Source organism: Neodiprion virginianus, chromosome 1 (assembly GCF_021901495.1).
Source record: "Neodiprion virginianus isolate iyNeoVirg1 chromosome 1, iyNeoVirg1.1, whole genome shotgun sequence".
NCBI lineage: Eukaryota > Metazoa > Arthropoda > Insecta > Hymenoptera > Diprionidae > Neodiprion > Neodiprion virginianus.
The window spans coordinates 27,038,121-27,053,170 of NC_060877.1; the positions used below are offsets into that span (position 1 = coordinate 27,038,121).

Consider the following 15,050-nt stretch of genomic DNA (forward strand, 5'->3'; position numbering starts at 1 on the left):
AATACTTTAAGGCAACAACGTTCTTGTTCCTTTTCGACTAAGTAAACGAAGTACTACAATTCTTACTAGATCTCACAATCAAACAAAACTCGACGTACTATGAAGTAGCTCATTCATCAATTTAACAATCTCCATTTATTTTTACAAAATGTAACAAATTGCTTCATGATCAGATCTGATTGCTGCAATAACTGTCCTATATAATAACTATATTTATCGTTATTGCTTAGACAACAATTATCAACGATTCTTATATGCTGAATTTTACATCACGGCTTAAACGTGATGACGTGTTACAGTAATAACAAATGCACTGTTACGAAAAATGCGGAAAGGACAATGAAAAATCTTTTAATGATATGGATCAAAAATTAAACAAAAATATATAACAATTTATGCATTGGTAATAGCAATGAAACTATATAATACCAACAGATTGACCCTTCATTTTGATTTCTTCTTCTTGGCACTCTTACCTACAGATTTCTTAGCCCGTCCTGAAAAATATCAGATTGCAATTAGTGAAGTTTTGTAAGTAGAGAGAAGTTAGAGTATGGGAAAATGTTATTTTTTCACAAATGTTAATATTAGCAACGGCAACATTCATTTGAATGCAATAAAACGACCATTTTAGATCAAGCAGCCCAAGGAAAAGTCTGGAAGTATACAATCAAGTACAATGGGTTCAGTAAACTTGAAAAGGTTATTCAAAGTTATTCAATTCACTTATATAAATTTGGTTCTTCAAAATTTAATTCAAACGTAAAAGATTAATACATGTTTAAAACATATATTGATAACTGAAAATGAACTGATTTAGTCGTTTTGTAAAATGTTAGTGACTTTGGACCTGACCTGACTTTCAGTGAGGTTACTTCCACTCCATCAAATATACATCCCCTTGAAAATATGCATTTGGTGGAGTCGGAGTAGGAAATAAATCGGCGAACAATTCGGCGGGCGTTAGGGTCAAACCTTGGTCATGTAAATTCGTACCACTTTACACGCACTTATCGAATTGCAAAATTAAATTTCAATTTTCCAACACAAAAACGCATAGATTAGATGTTCATCGATAAAATGTACCAGTTTTGAAATCAAAACTTAGACAACTTTGAACGTGTTCCTAAACATGCAGACGTGCATTCAAAGCACAAATGTGTAATCACCGCCATTGAAGAGTATGCATAGTTTCCTGACATTTCCTGTGAAGGCTACTTGAAATGAGATTTGCAGGGATGAGATAGAGCGTTACCCCAGATGAGCCGATCCAAGTACTCTCCCAAGATGTACAGAATTGCAGTAAATAGGAAAAGTACAACGAAAAAACCAATCCTCTGTGGCCACGACAGCACCTCCATGACAGGATATACCCAGATTTCGCTCTTTGCATAAATAATAAGCAACCTGAAGAAATAATTCATGATTAAAACATCATAAAACTCTTTTCCTCTAAATAATGCAATTATTTATGCTGTGACGTACCACACTAAGTAGGAAGCCATAAATATAAGTAGGCCTCCAAGACCAGATAATCGTTTAGGATACTGACGGGGAGCGACAATCATTTCAAGAACAGTAGTGACCATGATCAGAGTGTGCATCAGATGATTTAACCACCAAGGAAAATAAGGATCTACAGCAGCTGGTAGTACCAGCTCACGGTCCACGAACATGAGTGCCCAGAAAGTCACACCGACAAACTGAAGAAATACATGAAATGAAACAAAGTTCAACTTGGTACTTCATGTATTGTGGCAAGACATGTGCAAAAAGTAATCTCATCACATGAAAATTATTTATCTAATTCATACCAGTAACTGCTGCTCTATACTCTTTCAGCAAACAGCTCACATGGGCAGTTGTACATATAACATTATCCATATACTGATCATGGCAAGCTCGGATTAAACGTTAACTATTTGGTATACAGCAAGAAAAATTCTTGAGGAGGAAATGACGTTAATTTAAATTTTTAGTCTCAATAATAAGCTGAAAACTTTGAATATTATACTCACCATTGCAACTGGGAATCCAAAACTGGCGTGAATAAAGTCTTTAACACGGCGCAAAATTGGCCGTTTTGCCGGACTCAACTCATTGCTTCCACCAAAATCGTTTAGCAGGCACACGAAAAAGAAAACGGCTTGTAAAATCTGCGAATCGAAAACTTGGTTATTTTTTTTAACGAATGTCGGCAGATTTATCAGTAATCTGATATAAAATCAACCCGTGATGGCACGTATAGTTGGAGCACAACTTCCTTCAAATTGTATGTAATACGGTACAGTATTACTTACGCGACTACGATATTATGACAGTATGCACATAAACAGTAGGTTTCCATGAGATTTGTAAATGAGACGTATATATTTAGAGTGGCATATTTCAGAGTACTAAATATCTTGGAATATACATTCAAATTACATTTTATCAGAAAAGTTTCTTGTAAATCGATTTCCAAAATGCATCGCCTAAAGTTAGCTGAAATGCATTTTTCGGCGACAAGGTTACATTCAAATATTTTTAGTTATGTCTAATCATTTTTCAATTCAAATATAAGATTCGACTAAAGGGTCTGATTCGCTTTTCAACTTCTTCCAGTTTATTTACAGAGATGTCTAATAACATGAAGTTTTATTTGCAACGAACATATATATGTATTAGGGATCTCTATGGACAGAGTTTAATCAATTGAATAACAACGGATTATTCACCTAATATCCTCGAGAAAATTAAAGAAACAAATAAGTTTGACAAAGTTGAACTATATTGATTTATTTACCCTGTGAACATCTAAAGTTTCCAAGTAAATTAATGTATTTTATAAATAATGAGTGCCAGGATTTAAGAATCAAGCACATCTTAAATTATGTCGGTTATCATATATCAATGTTGTAATTTAGGATGTGGTTCTCAACCGCCCCCGCCTGGAATAGAAACCCGAGTGCATTTCCTGCCGCGGTCAAGTAACGCGTGATTAAATTACCAGAGTGCGGTTAGTACTATAATATGAACTTGGATAACTAAGTATACTAGTTTAGCTGGATGTGATATATAAATTGAAATAATTGCAATGGGCGCAGAGAATGATTGTTACAGAAATTAATTACAAAGAGCAATGTATAATTCGGTGTTTTCAAATTTGCCAAAATATCTCGGATTAGGATCATATAGTATAACATATCAGGATGAACGTTTTGTCAATATATATCGTGATATCAATCGAATCAAAATTTGATAAGCTGGTATTGTCCAACTGCAATAAAATGACGCGCGGTCTGTGATGGAAAGATTACTTCCCCATTACGTTTACTGAATCGAGTTTAGCACGCGCCTGAAGAGGCGGGCATGCTTTTATCAATGTGATATACAAACGTGTATATCCCTATACAGCTTGAAAAGGCGACTTCTTCAATTTTTCAATTACTTATAATCAGTTTTATAATTTACCGCAGTTCATCGCCCAAGTTGTCTACACGTATATATATATATATATATATATACGTGTGTATATATATGTGTATGTATGTATATATCTATGTATATATGGACTTTCCGAGTATGATGTACAAGTAAGATGATGATGGTCGAGTTGTAAGAAACAAGTAATTCGATGCACGCGAAGTAAAACTAGCTATCGTGTGTCCGTATAATGTCAGGAAGAAGTCTCAGGAAAACTTATAAAACTTGTGCATAATATATGTGAAAGAAGTATTCGGTAATGCAACGCTTTTATTGCATACTGAAACAGTAATTGCAAAACCGCGTTCTTCCTTCACAATTACAACACGAGTGATTTTACTATCACTGCCTGTAGCTGTCAAAGACTATCAATTTCACAAACTCTAAGCGTGAAACGTGTAAGACCAAATACTAGTAGGTTCTTATTACTATACCCATATCACTCAATTCCGATCAGAAGAATAGAACCGATGTCATTAAAATACAATTAAATATTACAAGTCCTAATTGTATGAGATCGTTTTCAATATCTCGATACTTGTTTCCTACCTGACTTGCTAATATCAGTTTTCGATGCAAATAATTTCGATGCCCTAAAATTAACTTGAATCGATTGCAAGACCAAATCATAGTGCAGATATAGTATAAATCTTTGAATTTATGATAACTTTATATGTTTATTATAACTTTTATGATCATTGCCAAGTGGCATATCAATTAAGGAGTATTCAAAGGATAATTGCCTCCTGGTTTCTAACAAATATTCACAGTTTTAAACAAATTTGTAAAAATAGTGTGTATTGAAGTTTGACGGTGAATATCTTCTGAACAGTGAGGTATACAAAAAAATTGTAAGAGACCTTTTTTTGTAGAGAATTCAATTTCCTATGAAAACATGAGTTGCTCGTATTATAATGACTATTTGTTGAAGAGTTATAAAATTCATAAAAATAAAAAGAAATCTACCTTAAAATGATCAAACTTTAACCTTCAATAACTTCTGAACAGTGAGGTATACAAAAAAATTGTAAGAGACCTTTTTTGTAGACAATTTAATTTCCTACGAAAATATGATATACATTTTTTTTTTATAAATAGCAGATACCGAGATATGTATTTTTCTTTCTCACCATAAGAAAAAAATAGAAAACTGCGAGGCGAAGGACCTTCCTATTAAAATTAAAAGCTCATACTTGGAGAGAATGTTTTTGAGGTCTCTACCAACCAAGTTTTCGGAGTACAAAGTGAAAAAAAAAAATAGTCGATTTTTTTGGCCCACCCTAATATATAGTATATAAAAAAGATAAGTTACAGCATGGATATATTTCCAGCAGGCAAATTCGATTCAAATAAAATATTTGTAAATAAAGTTATAGTATAATAATAAATCGCGAACTGCACGCTATGAAGAGCTGAAACTCAGTGAACAACGGGTAATTGATTTTGCGTCGTTATCCAATTTGTACTTGACCCGTACACAGGCTTCATAACCCCGCAGCTATTCGCGCGGAATAAATTGGGAGTTTCCAAAATTTTGTTGACAGATTCCCAATAAACCGCGAAGCAAGGTGTGGAACGCCGGTAATTTTTATCACCATCAGCTGCTAGCAGGCAGTGAAAACCTGCAGCGTGACCGCAAAAAAGCAGTACATAAAAACTGGCAAAACTTATATACCATTAAATATACATAAAATATATATATAATCAACCAAAGATTCGTGTATTATTCGAGTCTTGATTTCGGGTAGATTACATATCTCGTTATTATCAAATTTCCGTGCGACCTGTTCGTAGAATTAGATCATGCAGTTTCTATGCAAACCGATTAAGAGGTGATAATTTAATTATATTTTCAAATATGTATGCCGTATCCCGGATGGAAGAATTTCAAAACTTGTAGTTACATAACGCAAAGAACATTCCGTTAGACCATAACATAATTCATGTTCCTTCCAGACAAGCGGCTACCTTTCACTGTAATGTGCAACAAACAAGCCTTCTAATAGCGTCAAGTTTTTTTTTCCTCTTACAAAAAAAAGTGAAGCTACCAACGAATAAAAACTGAATATCTCTAGTCAATTTATTGCGAGGCTGAAACTAAGCAGCCAGAATCAGCAGCCAAAATTAGCAGCCAAATGTTCTAATGTTCATTTGAATAAAGTAGCAAAGTCCTAAAATCAAAATATTGTCAAATGCCTTGAACGTCCAATACTTTTGTAGAATTATTAAGATAAAACCGAAATGCATTTTTCTGTTTCCACAATGTTTAGCACGTTTGGCTGCTAGTTTTAGCTTCATAATTTATTGATTGTACGTTGTTAACTATTTGCGTTTTTGTACACTGTAGTGTATATACTGCATATTAAATAATTGAGAAGTATATAAAATAGGGCTCAAATTTGCTGACAAATCGATTAACTCTATTCATTTAGTAACATTATTCTCACATTGTGAGAAAAACGCACATTTCGAAGAAAAAAAAAACTCAATTTCTGAAACATGTCCGAAACATCTCAAAATTGTCGGAACAGCATTTCTTTACTCAAATAAAGGCATTTTGATTTAATGTGTTCATTTCAAAGTGAACGGGGTAAGGGATATTATAAAATTCAATTGTGAAAAATACAAACCGCGTTCCAGAATGTAAGAAATTTAAATCTGCCGCCGTAGGCATCATGCATCCTGGCGATATGTCGAGGGACGACTGTATAGGTGTGATCGTAATAGACCGCGAATGAGAATTGCGCGAAGGCAATCGCGTGCATTCCTCTCAGCAGGGTGTCCCGCTTTTTGTTCCTGACTCCCGTAGCGTCCATTTTTGTGATCTCAGATTCGTCTAATGGCCTGTAAATATCACAGTCTCTGTTTCCTCCACCGAAATAATACCGAAAATTTTGTACACCCGTGCAGGTTCGAACTTTCAACAGATTATAATTACAGAGCGAGAATCGAGCGTGCACAAGAAAATTTCAACGAGTAAAGAGGCACGAGTTGACTGTAAACAAGACAGCGATATAAAATAGGAGGTTGCTGTATTTTTATTCTCTTCTTTGACCCGCGTTCAACTGGCGATCAACTCTATCATACTTCACAGATCGAGGCAATTTATATAAATTATATTGCAATGATTTGATGCACCAACAATCAATCAAAACCGAATGTGCAAATATATTAAGAGAAGCATTAATTAAATCGTGAAGTAAATTAAAAAGTACTCCGTTATCAGACCAATAAAATTTGCCTCAAGATTGATTGTTTTGAACTTTATAATCCCGACCTCGTAATTTATTCGTAAACTGTTTATTATAACAGACTCGAAGTTTGAACCGTGATAATAGATCTACATATGATGATGTGTATATGACGGCAAAGTGTCGTTGATTCCAATGAATAATTCAACTTTATGAATCTATCGGTATATAAGTTAGTGATGTTAAATTGTTATTATCAAGATCAAGATCGTGCCTATCGCTACAGGAACCATTGAAACGACCTGTACAAAACGGTATGTCAAATCAGTGTCTCTACTACAATATATCCGCGAATTCTTTTCCAATACCTGAAATTTAGGTCGCCGATGGCAAAATTACAGCCTGCCGAAAAGGTTATAAATCTCCACGTGTGAACGTGACTACCGAGTCAAAACATATCCAAAGATCTCGGAATACGTTTCATGATCTCAAACTACGAAATATCGATGCGAAATGAATATAACTGTACCGTTCATTCGACGATCGAATCTATCAATACTCGAAGTTCGAATCGTTTTCCGAGACCAAATATACATAATACGTATGGCATGTATACCTTGAACTTGGAATGTCACGAATAGTAGTATACAGATATCGAAATACGCACGGAGGTTCGGTCGGTAAGAGTCTAATTCACCAATTTACTAGGTGTGCTAGATTTCCGACTCCGTGCTGAGTCCCGCAGTGTTGTATAACCTCGAAATATTTACCCAAGACGAAAGTGACTCGCACGGCGCACGACTGCTGACGATGGCCAGCTCCGCACTGAATGTATGCACATACAGAGAGAGACTGGATGGATGAGAGAACGGGAAAGTCGAACTACAACTCAACCCGCTGCGAAGTGAACGCACGCGCGCTTCAACGGGAGTCGGACACGGCACGTGTATGCGGAGTATTGCATGATCTTTGCGTTTGACGCACTCCGCTGCAGCCTCGCGACGCATTGTTGATTTGGGAATCGCTTGAAATTAGACGCGAGATACGGAGTGATACGGAGAGTGTCTTTGAGCTCGTAAATTGAACGTCGGGAACTGGATAAGCATAGTTTCTGACTTTTCATAGGGTCTGACTTACGACGGAAGAGGATTTGGATTTTTCCGGTTTCCACGGACTTTTCTAACGACAAGAACTTTGTTTACATATCTTTTCGGTGATCCGTCTTGGAGACGGAGAAAAAATAAGGAAACGAAAATCGCTGCGTTACACGCTAACCCCTTCCCCTCACGTCAACTTCCACATCGCGAGATTCAATGCGATCCACATCTCCCCGAATTTAAAAGCTTACCAAGGCTCACAGACTATTTACATGGCTTTATCGGGTTCATCCGGCTTCGTTATTTTTTAGAAATCAACTGTTATTTGACGAAAAGTCGGATATTAATGTAACCATTGTCACCATTCAGATGATGACGTGCAACGGACTCATGAGAAGAACCCGCCAATCCACCCCTGATCCACGGATCTGCACGAGACTTCGCAGAATGAAAGAGTAATAAAAATAAATGAACACGTATTTCGGCTTGTTCGTAAACACTCGATCATTTCCGAGAAATTAATGTTTAAAGTTTCGACGTTGCTTCACGAGTCTGTTATTTCCTATTACTTTTAAACCTAATTAATACCCTGTAGCGTATTTCGGAATAACGGATAGTTGCTTTGGAATGATGAGTTGTCATTTCAATATAGCGCCCTTGTATTCATCAATAAAATAAGGAAGGAACATTCGTTAAGCATACCTTGACGAAGAAATGGAAAAAGCAAATTGGTCGGTACTTGAACACGAAGCGCAAAGACTCAAAGTCGTAACGAGCAGATTCATGAAGCAGTGTCGTGACTTTAATCGTTATTTTCTCGGGAGACGGTCGAGTGTTTACGGATAAACTAGAATACATGTTCGTTTATTTTCATTACTCTTTCATTCTGCGAAATCTCGTACAAGCCCATGGGTTACAGTTGGCGAGTTCTCCTCGTCAGGTCGAGGATCCATTTTGCAAATATTACTAGCGCTATGTAATTGTAAAACTTAATGTACATCGCTGTTGCGGTTTGTTTCGTCTGTCTTTCTTGCGAAAGCTCACCTCTTATATGAGGTCCACTAGTATTTGATTGTAGGTTCTCTCTTTTTATCTACGTTATATGGCTTCTGTGTACTATATTTGATTATCAACACATGAATAAACATTAAAATTTTTTCTTAGGAGGGACAGAAACGTCAAAATCCTTTGACTTTTCGTTTGACACCGAGAACCCTGAACCTACATTGATGATAAGATCGAGAAAACATCCAACATAAGTAAAATATATCTACGTCACTTCAAACTTTCTTAAGAATTATCGTTATTAGCTGCATTCGGAAGGAATGTTGTTAATTTTTGAATGGAAAAATATATACACGGATTAATCGGTTCGGTTAATAACAGAAAATCTGTGTGATGAATAAACTGTTCGTAATTCGCATCAAATTTTAAGGGTTGCGATCTCGTTGTCGCAGTCAAAGTTTAATGATGATTCGTTGGCGTCATAAGTTTTGATCCACCCATGCATTATAGAATTGAATTACATCAATTTGAGTAATTGGACGTTATGCGATTGAAGGTCGACTAAAGTTGCTGTAGGTGAAGACTTTTTTGAAAAACGTAAAGAACACTATGACTATATATATATGTATACTTTGCAACGTCTACTACGATTATTGTTTACACGTAATTCCAAGTACAGCTTTTATTAAGAATAAAAGTATTAATTTTATTTTCAACTCGCACTTTCAACAAATGCAATATAGCTTATCATGTTTGCAATATTATTACCCGGGTATAATATAAAATCGTAACAGGTTGCATTGAGTCAAGGTTGTATGGAGTTATTTAAAAATTTTAATCCACTGGATATGCAAGTTTATTTAAAGACCAGAACAAACATAAATATAAATTATTTCTCAAACCAAGGATACATCTCTTTAGATATTTATATGGAAATTGTTAGTTCCATTTTTAACCTTTACCCTGTCACATAGGGTCTTTCGTGCTCGCGTGATTTCTTGTTATGTGTATATTTTGTAAACTAGAAGGCCCGCGGCTTTCTCCCAAATGAATAATTAAGTGATCAAACTATTGGATCTTCAATTAGACATCTCAAAGAACATGCATGAATTTCCTCAGAATTTTCTGAGCAATTAAAATAGCCAAAATAAGAGTAGGTAAAGAAACACCCCATGTGACAGTAAACGTATACTGAAAACTATGTAACAGGATAAGCGTTAATTATATATTATTAGCGTATGAAATCATTCCGTTTACACACGGTGTGAGAGAAAACGGGAAAGATAACGAGTAATCAAACAATTCAAGATACTACTTGACCCCGGTGAAATCTATCTATCTTATTTAACTGCTCATTGCTTAACCGATACCATAAAGTTACGTAATGATTCGAGGAACATTCCAAGCATTGATAATGTGCAATTCACCCACAGCAGAAAAAACAGCACATCATTGTAACGTCTGCCGTGCTTTTTTTTTCATTTTATTACAGATTTCGGATAATTTTGGGGCGATAGACTAAATTTTCAGTTGCAGAATAAACAGCCTGAGATGCGAATAACTCTAGGCACTATTCAATTGGTGGTCGAAGCCCGTTTTGCAGACAAGAGCCCGTATTGGGAATTCAGTAACTGATCACACAATTACACAGACCGCAGTAAATAATTATTACTTAAGACTTATCGTTGAAAATACATTTCTAATTTAAAATTAGCCTTCTGCGATACCATATTTTTTTATACTTAGGAACGACAACGCCATCAGTGATATTCATTCTGTTACTTATTCGACAAGCCGTTGAAACGACTTTTACGAGAGTAAAATAACTTTTTGTTATAATGTACGGAATTCAAACTCACCAAGTTCCAAAAGGTGAGAAACTTCAATTGGCCAGGGTCGAATTCTGGGGCTGGACTTCGCTTAGGCAAATGAAGGTGCAGTATCGCATAAGATATCGTGAATACGTATACTCCCAAAATCGAAGCATGGGTAAGCCCATAGCACGTTTGTTTCCCGCGTTGTTTCCACTATGAAAATACAAAAGCGTGTCTATAAAGCCATGAAAAAATATCATGCCAGTAGTCATTGATTCAATGATAATTATGATAACGACGAATCCTCAGTCTTCTAGAACAATCGAATCTACGTTGATATAATGTGACAAATCTCAGGATTTCTATTAATCAACTAACAGACGAATGTTGGACGTGTAATCCATCGTCATTATGATATGATCGATACGATACGACGAAGATTTGGTCAAATTAATGTTTGAAGAAAAACGAAATTTGTTTGTCTAAATACTTGGACTAAACGATGCCATTAGCCTACATCTCTGTCTCAATATCTGTAAAATTCCAAAGACTTGCGATATTGAACAGAAATTTTCGACGCATCTGACGTAACATAAATGGATACAGGTTTTACAATGACCTTCTCACATTGCATAATACATGTAACATATGTGTCGCGTGTATGCGGCAAGCTACAAGTTTGTGCAACAACTATGTTACAGCTCTGGCTGCAATATTGTATAGGTACCACGTTGAAATAACGTAATTACAGACCCCACAGCTTGTGATTATGTGAAGATACAAGTGTAATGTTATCTAATATACAGAACTTGGTACGATATTTTTAACGCACTTACTGTATGTAAAATATAGAAATTATAAATCTAATTTTAGTTGAAGATAAAAAAAAACTCGAAGAATAAAGTTTGAAATTATGTATTTTTTCGTTTTAAGGTATATACGGAAACAAGCAAAAATAATCCGGCTTCTCAAATTTCTACCTTTTACGTACGTATAATACATTTTATGAAATTATCGGTAAGAACAATCAGGATTATAAAAGATGACAGAAGTGAGTTAATGTTTGAAATCTTTGGAATAAATATTAGGTTATCCATTGATTCACTGTTCGAAATTAGTAACTATACGTAATATTATGTTTCAGAAGGTGCAATGACCTGCCCTTCGACGAACTTCTCTCTCTCTCTCTCTCTCTCTCTCTCTCTCTCTCTCTCTCTCTCTCTCTCTCTCTCTCTCTCTCTCTCTCTCTCTCTCTCTCTCTCTCTCTCTCTCTCTCTCTGAGCATCCTGACTTGCACTGTCCAATTTATTGTTAGTTTTATTTGCTGTGAGTTCTAGCTCTTTCTTGAGCAAGACAATGTATGCATATTTTGCCAACTAACATAATTAAAAGTCATTCTAAAGTTATAAGATCGTTGCTTTTCCTTGTAGATCACCATCACCATTTTGCCATCACTACGAAATTTCGATCTGGTTAAATTTCTACAACTATCACAAATAAATTCCCGGGTTTCACCAGCAATCCCGTATCACTGATTACTTGAAAGAAAAAAAAAAGAACCGAGACCCGAAAGACAATGCCGATTTTAAAATTAAACTCCGCGAATACCAATAATTATTGGATATAAATATACTATCACTGGAATACTATTGAACGGACGTCTGCATATAAAAGTTAAAGCTGTGTGCAAAGTTCACTCGTGTCAAGGTATAATTCTCTATACTGCTATAAAATACCGCTGCGCGATCCTGACGTAGCACAGGAGGCTGAAGCTAGCAGTCAGAATTAGGAGCCAATCTTTCAAACGTTCGTTTGAATAATGTAGCGAAGTCGGAAAATTAAAATTTTGTGCAACACATCGAACCCTCAATATTTTTATAGAATTATGAGGATAAAACTGAACTACATTTTTCTATTTTCAAAGAGTATAATACATTTGGCTGCTATATAGCTTCAGCTTCATACGTTGCATAGATAAAATATAAAGAAGTTTCATTGAAAAATAAAGTTCATAAATATTCTCCGCGATATGTCTATGCACGTAATATAATCCGACGGGTGGGTACATATTTTTATGTAACGCTATTGTAATACGCAACGCCGCGTGTACGTACCGAACTGACCTTACTGTCCGTCATGGCGAAGCCGTCCTTCCACGCAGTCCGCGATCAACCGAACCAAAACGAACTCTAGCTCAGAAATTGGAGCCAACTCGGCTACAGCGGCGACGATATCCTACTCCTCATACTCCTCGGCACTCACAAGAAACAACTATGCATCGGAGAGCTCTCTATAGTATATGTATGCCGAAAGCGAGACGATATTTCAGGCGGAATCGTCGCACTCAGATAAGAACTGCTACTGTAGATTACAGGACCTGAAATACGAACCAGTCATGCCTCACTAATTACACGAGATTGTTCCAAGCTGGGTAATTAGAAACTTACACTTACCAGACATTCGGAATCAGCTAATACGCTCGTGTACGCCCGAATGTACGTGGATGTCCCTTTATTCACATTATACGAAAAATTGCGGGCGATTTACGACACATCCGAGTGTAAAATTTCAGCACGACTTTGCCCTTGAGAATTCTGACGATGAGATAACAACCGTGGATAGTACAGCAATTCGCTGTTTAGCTGAATAATTATACGATTTTAACGATTGTAAAGGTGGAAATAATGCAGCGGCCGAAAGAAAAGGGCCAAGATATATTTTAGTTTTTCAGTATCGATTTGCAATTGTCCAGAAATTACGTAACGCTGATTTAGGAGGATTAATTGGAGGGGAGCCACGCCTCACATTGAGTGGCGGCTGAAGGAGGTCATAGTCCGGAATTGTTCGTAACTGAAGTATGTTCTTCCTTGGCCAAAATAAGTAGACACGAATATTTTATTATTTATTATAAATTATAAATTATAATTATATATAATAATTAAATATACATGTCCGCTTATTATGGCCAAGGAAAAATATACTCCGGTTACAAGCAATTCTGAAATATGATCTCCGCTGACCTATAGACATGATTTCAGATGGCCTTGCGATAAATTATCTTATATGCAAGAAGAATGAACGCAAATATTAACGATGAGTATCAACTCTTTTTGGCCTGCAGTGCATAATCGAACGTAACGAAATATTCAAGTATGTACATCCGTGCCGATAGACGATCAAATTCATAGTAGACGAAGTAAAGAAGACAGGCCAGAAGATGCTTGGCTGGCAATGAGAATTTTCGCAATCGCTTAACTGCTAACTTTTAAGCGAACCGTAATTCAACACGCCATCGGTCAACGAACCTTCTGCAGGGATACCTATAGATATAGTTTAATGTATCTTAATTCTCGTGTTCGAAGAACATCATTTTCCCTCCGACATTAATATTGAAATAAAAAGATGAGAATAAATATGTGAGGTTTTGTTGAAAATCAAAAATTATAATATTGTTTATTTTTGACGAGTCAGTAGGGATCGGGTTGCATAACGTGGGGCAATAATATCCAATACCCAAACTAATTTAACGTGATTTACGAATAGTTGTCGACTACTTGTAGTAAATTATGGAATCAATCTGGTGTAAATTGATTATTGCGTGCAGTAGATAATAATTAGCTTTAAAAAAATTTCCGAGTCAATATTTATGCTCATGTTATTCATTACAAATTGTAATTGACAAAATCATTACTCCAATACCTTATAAATATTTTCATTCGTATCTTAAAATTATATGAATAGCAGATATACTTGTTACTTGGTAACGATTTCGGAGTAGAATTTTTAATTGCTTGTAGATTTACAATATAACCTGCAGGTTAAATACGTTAAGCGGTTATATTAATTAATATGCTAACCGGAAAGTGAGTCAACATTATATTTGATATGGATTCTTATGGCAAACCGCTGAAATCATTTTTTTTTTCTTCTCAAATGACGACAAGTCGCTTCGTAATGAAACCATTGTAAAATAAATGGTGAATGGAATAGAGAAATGTAAGGTATAGAATATTTGAAAAGAAACGTTGTGTGTCAAAAGATAAAATATGTAAACAATGTGGAAGATAAAAATAAATAAACGATTAAAGATTTATATCGTAAACACTTGAAGACCCGTCATGACTAATTGTAAGTAACCTTCCGACATGCATATTAAAGTATGTATACAAGTACAGGTGAAATACTCACACAGAAAGTCGGAATCCGTTCCACTTGTACGCCCAATGCGCTGAGTATTTTACTCTCATATCAATTTATCACAAGTATTAGAGATAGCTGTGTAAAGCAGGTACGAATGTTTTTATTTTTCGCACTGGTCATATAGCTGGTACTAACGAGGAGAGATAATTAGGCAAATTTTTGTATAACGTTACAGCACGACCTATGGGCAATTATTTCATCGATGCATCAGCGATAAATTCTGGTGAATCACAATGGCGTTTAGGAAACCGTAACGCGCATACGCACAAGTAAAGGTA

The 15,050-nt window shown here is 35.6% G+C and overlaps 1 protein-coding gene across 12 annotated transcripts; it reads right to left on the minus strand.

The window, feature by feature from the left end:
* Positions 1-116: 116 nt before the first annotated feature.
* LOC124310160 (androgen-induced gene 1 protein-like) lies at positions 117-14,959 on the minus strand. Of its 12 annotated transcripts, none has more exons than XM_046773885.1 (8): positions 14,761-14,959; positions 13,026-13,214; positions 12,687-12,949; positions 10,618-10,785; positions 2,019-2,156; positions 1,486-1,703; positions 1,256-1,407; positions 117-497 (listed from the first exon to the last, which is right to left on the minus strand). In XM_046773885.1, the coding sequence occupies exons 3-8, from the start codon at positions 12,708-12,710 to the stop codon at positions 445-447; spliced, it is 753 nt and encodes a 250-aa protein (XP_046629841.1). In that variant the 5' UTR covers positions 12,711-12,949; positions 13,026-13,214; positions 14,761-14,959; the 3' UTR covers positions 117-444. The 12 variants fall into 12 exon arrangements, with proteins under 12 accessions (XP_046629841.1, XP_046629847.1, XP_046629840.1 ...); XM_046773891.1 differs by having other exon boundaries at positions 12,696-12,949; positions 14,761-14,902; XM_046773884.1 differs by lacking the exons at positions 12,687-12,949; positions 13,026-13,214; positions 14,761-14,959 and adding an exon at positions 11,954-12,064.
* Between the last annotated feature and the right edge of the window lie 91 nt (positions 14,960-15,050).